This window comes from Saccopteryx bilineata, chromosome 2, assembly GCF_036850765.1.
Source record: "Saccopteryx bilineata isolate mSacBil1 chromosome 2, mSacBil1_pri_phased_curated, whole genome shotgun sequence".
Lineage (NCBI taxonomy): Eukaryota > Metazoa > Chordata > Mammalia > Chiroptera > Emballonuridae > Saccopteryx > Saccopteryx bilineata.
The window spans coordinates 36,233,176-36,244,425 of record NC_089491.1 but is presented as its reverse complement, the minus strand read 5'-3'; the positions used below and the strand labels follow the sequence as shown (position 1 = coordinate 36,244,425).

The following is an 11,250-nucleotide window of genomic DNA, read 5'->3' as shown; positions in this document are numbered from 1 at the left end:
GCAGTTAGTTCCAGTTCCACCCGCCCCGCCTCTAGGCTCCCCCCGCCCACTTCTGCCCCGCCCTCTCCAGCTCCGAGCCCGCCCGTCCCGAGGCTCCGCCCCCACGCTGCGTCCAGCTTCCGGCCGGCGGGGTTCGGGTCAGCGTGCGGCAGCAGCAGGTTGATGAGGCCAGTACGACTCATGAAGGTCTTCGTCACCCGCAGGATCCCCCCCGAGGGCAGGGCAGCGCTCGCCCGGGCCGCAGAGTAAGAGCCCGGCGCCCGCGCCGCTCCGCGCGCCGAGCCTCTCTGTCCCTCGGGCGCAGGCGGACGGTGGTGCGGAACTCCCGGGGTCTCAGCACCGCGCACGCCGGCTGACTCAGCGTCTCCAGGAGCTACTTTGGGGACGCCGGGGGCTGCGCCCAGGCGGGCTGAGGGCGGGCCCCAGACCCTAGTTATTTTTAGTGGGGAGAACCCAACGACCCTAGGGGCCCGGAAGAACCCGAATTCTGCGCCTGGGCCAGCTGGGACCGTCTTGGGATTTGGGGGAGGCTTAGAGAAAGTTCTCTGGGGCGCGGCTTTTTCCAGGCCCGTTGACTCCCCCCACCCCCCGGCACTTGCAGTGGGGGTGAGGGGAAAGGGCTGGCTGGAAGCCCCCAGCGATGGGCCTGGGGAGAGGGAAAACCGCTCACGATGCAAGGTCCAGCCTATTAATCCTTTACTTTCCAAGGTCACTTGGCGAACGAAGTCAGGAGCTTTGACAGTCTCTGATCTGATCCTTCCAACGGTTGGCAGGGGCTTTCGGTGACACTTCTTAAATTGAACACTGGGTGCCAACCATGCCAAGTACTTCATATACATAAACGCTTTTAATCCTTGCAACACTTTGAAGTTGTACAGTAATTCCCATTTTACAGATGAGAAAACTTGAGGCTGGGGAGGTTGAGAACCTTGCCCACAGTCACACAACTCTGCATGTGGCAGGGCTGGGATTTAACTCAGCTGTCTGACTGCTCTCTGAATATGGCATTACATAGGTTTGTACTGCCTGCGTCCAGCAGGAGAAGGCAGAACCCAGCCTCAGAAACCAGTGCCAGGAGAAAATGAGATTTGTTCATTTTGTTCAGTGCAACAGAAGCTTTGTTGAGGGCGTGTTGTGTGCCCAGCATGGAGGGGGGAAAGGGAAAGGCAGAAACAATGGTGGTAATGGCAGTGGCGCACCCTGCTATAGCTTGGCACCAGGCTCATGGAAAGGAGCATGAAAGGTGGCCTGTGTCTGGGCCTCATCAGCCAGGTGCTCCAGCAGCGAGTACCAGGAGGTGCCAGCAGCCGTCCTGAGTCTGGCACATGTAGATGCTCCATACGTGTCGGCTGCAGTGAATTAAATGGCCAGGGCGGGAGGCTGGGCAGCACCCCTGGGAAACCTGCCCAGAGCCCATAAGTGGCCCCTCCATGTTGCATTGCTTTGATCATGTCCTTCCTGGCAAAGTCCAAGTATGAGTTTTCCATTTCATGGACTCACAGGATAGGACGTGCAACTGGACATGGATTCCAGTCCCATCTGGTTGGGATATACCCACAGCCCTCACTCCTCCACTCGCCTTGCCACAAATTGGCCACCTGGGGCCAGGGAGCTCTTTACCTGTGAGGCCTCCCCGGAGGGTGAAAAAGCTCTTCCTTGTGTTGAGCTGAGAGCTGTCCCCATGACTTTCCTCTTTCAGGTTAGGCTCAGCCCCCTCTGCTCTGTGACAGCCCTTCACCCTTCAGCCACCATCTTAGGACAGTTCTGAAGTTGCCCATACATGACCCTGACTCCCCTCAGCCAGTTTCACGCAGTCTGAGACCTGAGCATGCAGAAGAAAATGTTTCCTACTCTGAGAGGGCGGCTACAGATGTGGCCAGGGGGACTTTGGAGGCCTGGGAGCATCTAGAAGGCTCCCCTATTTCTTTTCTTTTTTTTTTTTTTTACAGAGGCAGAGATAGACAGGGACAGAAAGACAGGAACAGAGAGAGATGAGAAGCATCAATCATCAGTTTCTCGTTGCGCGTTGCGACTTCTTAGTTGTTCATTGATTGCTTTCTCACATGTGCCTTGACCGTGGGCCTTCAGCAGACCGAGTAACCCCTTGCTGGAGCCAGCGACCTTGGGTCCAAGCTGGCGAGCTCTTTGCTCAAGCCAGATGAGCCCGCGCGCGACCTCGGAGTCTCGAACCTGGGTACTTCCGCATCCCAGTCCGACGCTCTATCCACTGCGCCACCGCCTAGTCAGGCTCCCCTATTTCTGAGTGGTCGTTCCTTTGCCCACAGCTGTGAGGTGGAGCAGTGGGATTCAGATGAGCCCATCCCCAGCAAGGAGCTGGAGCGAGGTGTGGCTGGGGCACATGGCCTGCTCTGTCTCCTCACTGAGCGTGTGGACAAGAAACTCCTGGATGCTGCAGGTGTGTCCGGGGGCAGGTCTGGGGAGGATTCCGAGGGTGTCCTGGCCTGCTGCTGCTGGTTCCCGGAGCAGGTCTGCAGTGACCTCTCTGGGTTCCGAGGGCACTGGCTGCAGTACTAGGCCAGAGGGAGCAGTTGTGCGCAGCTCCATCTGCCACGCACGTTGCTCCTCTCTCCTGCCTTTGAGGCCCTAGAGGGAGACCTTAGGAGGGCAGAGACCATGCGTGGAGGCAGCAGGATGTGTGGAAGAGCATTCCAGGGCTCTGGACCCTCGTCCAGCCTTGCCACAGCCTTGCTTTATGACCTCCAGTGAGGCCCTGCCTGTCTGGACTCACCTAGAGCATGCGGGCAGGTTTGATCCCATGAGGAAAGATAAAAATGATGCTTCTTCTGCACAACAGGAGCCAATCTTAAAGTCATCAGCACATTTTCTGTGGGTGTCGACCACTTGGCTTTGGATGAAATCAAGAAGCGGTAAATGCAGCATGGGTGCTAGAAGGGGGCCTGGAGTGGGAGGGGTGACTACCAGACAGGGAGGAGGAGGAGCTGAGTCTTTTTATTTCACATTGCTTACCATTTGGTGAGAATGAGAAGTGGCTGACGATAAAATCTGTCTATATGTGTACAGGTCAGTTAAAGTAAGACCAAAGGTTAGAAACAGTGGGTAGATATCTGGCCATAGCACCCTTTTACATTCATTATCTGTTTTGACCCCCACAATAACCCCTTGAAGTAGAAAATGCAAGTATTATTGCTTCCCTCTTCAGATGAGGAAATTCAGAAAGGTTAAGTAGTTACTTGGCCCAGACTTTGGACCCCGATCTCCCATCTTTGTATCCTTTCCAAAGTGGGAGGTATTCGAAGTAGAATGCAGGCTGACCATTCCTGAGTGCTCATTTATAGCTCTGAGCTTCCCAGCAGGCAGCGCAAAGAGGGAACAAAGCAGCAGCATGAAAATGTCCCAGCGATAGAAACTAGTGAGGATGCTTAGGCCAGTGTTACCACAAGATATTTGATTTGTAGCGGGATCCGTGTGGGCTACACCCCAGATGTCCTGACAGATGCCACTGCAGAGCTCACTGTCTCCCTGCTGCTCACCACCTGTCGCCGGCTGCCAGAGGCCATTGAGGAAGTGAAGAAGTGAGTGAAACACCTGGTGGGGAAGTTGGCTCTGCATAGCAGTTGGTTCCTAAGCATCCAGTGTCACCTGGCCCAGATGTGAGGGGGCACAGACTAAGCCAAAATGCTAAAGTACAAGGCAGAGCTGAAATAAACAGAGCATGAAGGCAAATCATGAGAGAAGAGGATAGGAGAGGTGAAGAGGCAGGGGGAGGAGTGTGGATCAGGGAAGGCTTCATGGAGGAGTATCAGATGGGTGTCCTCTTGATGCTTAGAGAGCAGGTCCACTGTTCCACACTCACAGTGCAAGAATGCAAAAGCTCGAAAACTGAAGGTTGTTTCATAAGTCTTTTTGCAGCAAAACTTGACTGGAATTAATAGCTTATGGGGTTTTTTTGTTTGTTTGTTTGAATTTTTTTTTTTTTCTGAGGCTGGAAACGGGGAGAGACAGACAGACTCCTGCATGCGCCCGACCGGGATCCACCCGGCACGCCCACCAGGTGTGATGCTCTGCTCACCAGGGGGCAATGCTCTGCCCCTCCGGGGCGTCGCTCTGCCGGACCAGAGCCACTCTAGCGCCTGGGGCAGAGGCCAAGGAGCCATCCCCAGCGCCCGGGCCATCTTTGCTCCAATGGAGCCTTGGCTGCAGGAGGGGAAGAGAGAGACAGAGAGGAAGGAGGGGGTGGGGGGTAGAGAAGCAAATGGGCGTTTCTCCTATGTGCACTGGCTGGGAATCGAACCCGGGTCCCCCACACGCCAGGCCGACACTCTACCGCTGAGCCAACCGGCCAGGGCCAATAGCTTATGGTTTTAATTTCTCCCAATGCCGGGCCCCACATGCTGCTAAGGGGTTATGTAGAATATAGCACATGCCTTTCTGAAATCTGAAGGTTTTTGGAATCTGGCCTGCAGGGGTTTGGGTCTGTGTATCCCGAGTTGGGAAAGGCATTCCAGGTGCAGGGACCAGCCCGGGCAAATGCAGGCCCTTAGAGAGTGTGGGCCAGGAGCATAGCTTGGGCAGGAGTGTGATGGGCAGAGCTGGACAGCATCATGGGTGGATTAGACACAGTGATGAAAATCGCACCCACCCTTCTGTCGAAGGAGTCTGTACTTTAAGTGGAGTTAACTCAAGATGCGCTACGTCCCCATCTACCCAGGGCAATGGAGTGGGCCTGTGGCTTTACATTTTGTTGGTTCCCTGAAGCACAGAGAATACTAGTTTTGGAATCCCAGATCCTGAGTTTGCAACCTGCTGCTCCCAACTCTGTCCTGGCTCTGCGACCTCAGGCAGGTCACCCATTCTGGTCTTAGTTTTTCCATCTGCTAAATGGGGCGAGAACTTCTAAGGCCCCTTCCAGCCCTTGGGTTCTCTGTCGCCAGTGGCTTTAAGGGAAGAGTCATTCTGCTACTTGTCCATAGTGCTGAGTGGCTGTGTTTGTGGCTCATGCCACTCAGTCCTTTGACCTGAAGGGCAGGGCCCATCCGTTGGAACACAGCCCCTGCCCCGGGGTGCTGGGTCACTGAGTTAGCAGCAGGCCCTGTCTTTGCCCAAGGCCAGGGCTTCTCACCTCCCTGTCTCCCTCCCTGCAGTGGTGGCTGGACCTCCTGGAAGCCCCTGTGGCTGTGTGGCTACGGCCTCACGGAGAGCACTGTCGGCATCATCGGGCTGGGGCGCATAGGTGAGGCACGTGCCCTCTTGCCCACCCTAACTCACGTGGTTTGGTTTGAGTCTCCAGCACCACGAGCCTGGATGCTCACGATCCTTCTTTGGAAAGGGTTGCCATAACTGCGTGATATCTGCATGCAGTGGGTTATCGCCAGCACAGCTTTATGAAACACAGGCAAAAACAAAAAGAAAAGAAAAACATGGGAGTTCCTTAAGAACTCGCTAGGTGATAGAAGCTGGTTGTAAGAGCCCGGGTTCTTTACAACTACAGCTCCACACAGACAGGTGGAGGCTGGGCTGGGCCTGGAGGAAGGGTCACTGCGGGAAAGCTGTGCTCCCCGGGGCCTGGGCTCTGAAGGCCTTTGACTCCGGAACCAGAGGGTCCCGTGGGCAGAGCTTACCTGTGATTCTGCAGCTGGGGCAGAGCTGCTGTTCTTCCACTGGCCCCATTGAAGAAGCCTGGCATAAAGGCTTGAGCTCACCCGGGCAGCTGCCAGTGGTTCCTTAGCATCCTGCTTGGTGCCAAGTGAGAGAGGATGGAAAGTGTGTGGATAATCTGTCTGGCCAGCTGGCATCCCTGCTTCTTATGCTAGAGTTGCTTGAAGGTACCCAGCAGTCCTGGGGCATGTGCTGAGTCTGAAAATCCAGCTGCCCCCAGGGGCTCCCTGTCCCTGGCGCTGCTGGGTGCTGCCCTGCCCTCTGAGGGGTTGGGAGCCAGCCGTGACTCTGATTCCTTGTCTCCAGGCCAGGCCATTGCTCGGCGTCTGAAACCATTCGGTGTCCAGAGATTTCTATACACAGGGCGCCAGCCCAAGCCTCAGGAAGCAGCAGAATTCCAGGCAGAGTTTGGTGAGTAAAATCTAGATTTCCACAGGAGCCTGTCTGTGCTGAGTTAGAGGGTTTCCCCGAATTTCTGCAATGGCAGCGTTAGCAGGTAGACTGCAGGAACCCCAGGTGTACACAGGGCCTGCATGTCCCTTAGGGGTTGTCTGCATTCCTCTGGACCCAGGCCCACTGGGAGCACAGACTCACCAGGCCCTGCACTGAGCTCTCTGAGTGCCAGAGGAGCTCTCCAGGTCTGTCTTGCAGAGTCCCTTGTCACGTTGCCCATTGTATGGGCAGAGCAGCAGGGGTGACAAAGGTAAGGAGCTGCTGGGAACTTTTACTCACAGCTTCCGTAATAAACTGGTGAGCATTACTCACCTCCAGCCTGTGTCCAGGAGGGACCCAGTCCCATCAGGGTACACAGCATGGTGTGCAGAGAGCAGGCCGGACTCAGCCATTCCTCACCCCCTTGGCACATTGGGCCCTGAAGTTGGTGAAAGTGGCCCAGACACCACTGTAACCTTGAACAAGCTCCTGCCCCTCTCTGGCCTCCATTTCCCCATCTCTCAGACCTGGGGGCTGGGTGGATGATGTAGTACACACCAGGGTCCCATGAGTGGCTGTCGACTGTCCAGTTATGAGTCACGCAGACAGGAACAAGGCCTTCAGGAAGCGACTTGGGAGTTTCCATTATGGGAGGAGGAGGGAAGGGTCTGGTCTCCTACCCATTTGCTGTCTGTAACCTGAACCTGGAACTCGGCGTCTGATGGAGCCCTGCCCTCCCCTAGTGTCCATGCCCCAGCTGGCCGCTGAGTCTGATTTCATCGTTGTGGCCTGCTCCTTAACGCCTGCGACCAAGGGGCTCTGCAACAAGGACTTCTTCCAGCAGATGAAGAAAACAGCTGTGTTTGTCAACATCAGCAGGTACCCTGGGGCCGCCTGACATCCCTGGGTCACTGGGCAAAGGCCCCCATCACATGCCCATGGGTTGAGGAGACCTCAGGCTGAGTTTGCCACTCTCCTTAAACCAACCAGCTAGCCACTCAGAAATACAGTCCAGGCCACAAGCGAGTGCCCAGGCTAGGAGGCAGACCCATGGGGGCAGGGCCCAGCCTGTCTGGTTCCCAGCAGTCTCCCAGCCCTGCTCAGGCCGGGCACACATCATAGCGTTCGCTTAGGGAGAGAAGACAGGATGGCATCGAATTCCCAGGCGTCCTTGGGCAGACCCTGCTCCTCTGTACCACAAAGGGTTGGACTTGATTTAACCGCCATTCGCAGGCGGGCCCTCCAATGTGCTGTGCCTGGGGCTGCCTGTGTGAGTCAGTGACAGCTTGAGCCTTCATTCTTCCAGAAAGACACCTAAAACTCAAGTTGTCTTGGTTCCTCAAAATGTCCCCAGGGTACCTTCAGGCCACTGGACATGTGATGGGGGCGGACCTTCCCTCTTTGCCTCTCCCAACCCCTCCTAGCTGGTGCCCTTTGAACCTGGTTCAGTCAGTTTGGAGGCAAACAAAGGTGAGGGATAGGGTTGGGTGAGGTCACCCCACAGGGTCCTCCACTCCAGAGGTGCCTGTAATTACTGTTTAGCTACAAAGGGGTGACCTGGAACTGGAGTGAACACAGGGCTCACGCTGCTGGCTGACAGTGTCACAGCTTCCGTTTTCCGAGCACCCACACGGACCCAGTCCTGAGCAGGGTGCTGTCACTTGTTATTGCGTAGACATTATTTAGTCTACAGAATAAAGTCTTGAGCAAATTAGTTCTTTACTTCAGTGGTTCAGTCACAGGAAGGCAGGCTGCTCACTCAGAGGGGTGTAGTTAGGTGTGTCATGTCTCTGCCCTTGCTTAGGCAGGTGACCGATGGCAGGCTGCAGTGGTTCTTAGGGGGTGGGCTGGGGAGCAGCCAGCTCAGAAGCACCTGGATGGGGCCCTGTTTGTGCAATAGTGCACATCAGTACACTTTAATCCTCCCGACACCCCTGAGAGTTCAGTTCCTCCTGCATTTCAGAGGAACCTGAGACACAGCATCGGCGACACTTGCCCAGGGTTGCGCAGCTAGACAGTGGCAGCGCTGGGGTTCTCTGAGTGAGAGACCGCTATTATATGCAGACCCTGTAAGGAAGTTCTATAAGATTCACTGCTTTAGAGGTCAGTGCCAGGTGGTGGGAAAAGCCACTGTGTGGGTGGTTCTGCCCTCAGGGCAGCCTCAGTGGAGGGAGCTGCGGGGCACCCAGGGCACTGCTGTCATTCCCGTTCCCAGGGGAGATGTGGTAAACCAGGACGACCTGTACCAGGCCTTGGCCAGTGGTCAGATTGCAGCTGCTGGACTGGACGTCACAACTCCGGAGCCACTGCCTACGAACCATCCCCTCCTGACCCTGAAGAACTGTGGTAAGTACTGCATTTTCCAGTGCAGTCAGCTGCCGCCCGGCAGAACCACTCTAGTTAGAGGTGGTCTGAGTGCTGAACGCAGAGGGACACACCCAGGGACCATAAATGTTTATGCCATCAGTAGCTCTGGTACATAATACCACGGGGGAGTAGTCTCCTGGGTCTGTGTCCATAAAGGAGCGAATGGAGGTAGGGGTGAGTGGATTTGTTTAAAAAGAGTGGGTTGACCCGGTGTTTTATATCCATAGCTAGTCACAGGTAAAACTCATTACTATCAATTACTGTAAGTTGTGAGAAGTCACACGTGAAATTACAATACTAGTATTTGTAACCTGTGCCAGTTATTAAGCCTTTGTCTCTTGGCTCTAAAGCTACTCCGTGTTTATGCTTTGTGGGACAGGTGCTGGTTCTCTGATTGCTGCTGGGCCATGCTGGTGTGGGCGCGGGAGGCCGCCGGGCCTGGCCCCCTCCGGCCTTCCCGTCTATCTGAGCGGCAGCTGGGGGAGCCGGGCTGCAGCCTTCCCAACACTTGGTTAACCATTGTGCCCCCTCAGACAAACCACAGCCAGTCTGTGCCCCAGCCACAGAGGTCTGAGTTGCAACTCCAAAGGGGTCCTTCCTTTCGTTGCCTAGGTGTTAACAGTCCTACCCTTCTCTTCTGTCCCCAGGCAAGGGACATAGATGCTTCTGACAGTCCGTCTCTGTGATGCCCAAGTGCTGTGGTTCTCAAACTGCCATATTCCTCAGTCCCCTGGAGACTGATCCAGCACAGGGTGCTGGGCCCCGAGAGTTCTGCTTCAGTAGGTCTGACATGCTCCCGCAGCACGCTGCTGGACCTGGGACTACACTTTTAGAACTGTTGCCTTTAGTGTTCTATTTTCAGATTCCTGTTAACCTAGTTAACAGTTCTTTATATTAGGTTTTCCCTGTTCAGGTAGCTGGTGTGGTTTCTGTCTCCACACTAATATTTAACTTCAAGCGGCAAGACCCTTCCATTGTCTGGGCCAGTCCCTGTCCTTTGTATTCTGCAATGGAAACCCCAAGGGAAGGGCCTTAGCTGCCTTCCCCACAATGAATGCTCCCGTTATTGTAGCCCTTGGGAAGTTCACTGTTCCCACCCCCACACCAGCCAGAAAGGAACACTGGCTGTGATGTCAGGCCTGTACCCACAGCCTGGGAAACTGTTCCCATCCCCCAAGGCCTGGGAGTTCAGCTCGATGCCCCGAGTTCTGCTTTCAAAAGGCACACTTTGGGAGCAAGTGACCTCACTTGCTCTGCTGTGCTGTCCAGAGTTTCATCCTGTCCTTGTTTCTGTAAATCAGGAGCCCGTGGTACCGCTTTTCAGGGCTGCAGGGTATGGACAAGCAGTTGAATTTGCGCCATTCACTGGTCACTGAAGGGCTGGGTTCTAGATAAGCTCTAAGACCCCTTTTATGCCAATGTTCTTGTATTTAGGATACATAGGTTACCCTTGTGCCTGGGTGTCAGTAACCTGGATGCCCTTGACTCTTACTCTGCCCCTCAGCGTTGGGGTAGTGGATTGCTTAGTGACAGGAGGGAAGGCAAATCAAGGAATATTGTGGCAGGCTCTTTATTCTTCTTTCCAGCAAGCCAGGGCCATGAAATAAGGACCCGCTTTAAGGCTCCTGCACCACATTCTTAGCTCCTTCTCTTTCTTCTCTTCCCAGTGATCCTGCCCCACATTGGCAGTGCTACCCACGGGACCCGAAACGTCATGTCCTTGCTGGCAGCTAACAATTTGCTCGCTGGCCTGAGAGGAGAGCCAATGCCCAGTGAACTCAAGCTGTAGCCAGGAGACCCCGAGGGCCAGGCCGACAGTGCCCCAATGCTGTCTGGTGTGCCAGGCTTGAACTGGACCCACAGGATGGAAGCCAAGGAAAGGTCTGGCCTTGTACTGATGCCAGGGAAGACTGGTGCTAAGAGATGTGCTTGCCACTTTTGTGGTTGAAAACATCTGAGGCAAAAGCACGTTATTGTATTAAATAATTCTCTGAGACTGTGTTGGCCTGTGACTGGGGGGAGCGAATGACAAGCATCTGCTTCACCTTCCCACATCAGGACATCTGGTGACTGTGCACTCAGCTTCCCACCTCAGTCCTTAGCCCCCTAGCATTTGAATTATTAGAACCTGTCCAACCACCTTCCCCCTCATCCACTGCTCAGACTCCTTCATGTGTCCATCACTGAGAAGGAACAACCGTAGCCTAGTGGGGACCATGACACTTAAATCTGCTAACTAGACCACTGGGGAAAATTAAATATATACAGCAAAGAGAACTAGGGAAGAAAATTACAAGTTTCTTAATTTTTAAAAAGGTCTTAGCACCTTCACGCTTTGTTCCCTTTGTCTATCTCGTCCTCATCCCCACTCCACAGGTGGATGCCCTTTTTCTAATCACCACCTCATTCATCCCCAAGGCCAGGCCACCAGCACTGCCAAAGCTACCCCTGCTGAGGGAGTCGGGGTCCAGCCCTTCCCCACAGCCAAGCCAAACTGGCGAGTGGAGTTTTCAAGTCTGGGGGGCAGGTGAGGGAGCAGCGGAAAGCATAAGGTTAAGCAATAAAACTGGGTAGGCTGAGAACAAAACCTCACACATGCCCACTGCTCAAAGACAAGGCAGAAGGGACTAAATTGAGGGGAATGACCAATAACTGTTATTGAGAGCATTAGAGTATTTTCTAGAAGACCTGGTTAAAAAAAGTACTGGTCAAAGCAGCATTAGCAGAGAAAGCAATACAACGTCCCTTTTTTGTTTTAACCTTAATAACCTAAGCACAAAAAAAGAACACATTTAGTTAGAGGCATGAACGTCA

At 54.5% G+C, this 11,250-nt stretch overlaps 1 protein-coding gene across 1 annotated transcript; it reads left to right on the top strand.

Annotated features, from left to right (window-relative positions):
* The first annotated feature begins 86 nt into the window (after positions 1 to 86).
* On the top strand, positions 87 to 10,432 carry GRHPR (glyoxylate and hydroxypyruvate reductase). The gene is made up of 9 exons (XM_066256736.1): positions 87 to 245; positions 2,286 to 2,416; positions 2,816 to 2,888; positions 3,438 to 3,554; positions 5,124 to 5,212; positions 5,944 to 6,048; positions 6,813 to 6,948; positions 8,285 to 8,415; positions 10,104 to 10,432. The coding sequence occupies exons 1-9, from the start codon at positions 163 to 165 to the stop codon at positions 10,223 to 10,225; spliced, it is 987 nt and encodes a 328-aa protein (XP_066112833.1). The 5' UTR covers positions 87 to 162; the 3' UTR covers positions 10,226 to 10,432.
* The last annotated feature ends 818 nt before the right edge of the window (positions 10,433 to 11,250 follow it).

What these genes read in the sequence shown, in the direction of transcription:
- GRHPR (XM_066256736.1), top strand. Translation starts at nt 163, where the DNA reads ATGAGGCCAGTACGACTCATGAAGGTCTTCGTCACCCGCAGGATCCCC. An exon ending in GAAACTCCTGGATGCTGCAG is followed by an intron (nt 2,417 to 2,815) that starts GTGTGTCCGGGG and finishes TCTGCACAACAG; the next exon opens with GAGCCAATCTTAAAGTCATC. An exon ending in CCTGACCCTGAAGAACTGTG is followed by an intron (nt 8,416 to 10,103) that starts GTAAGTACTGCA and finishes TTCTCTTCCCAG; the next exon opens with TGATCCTGCCCCACATTGGC.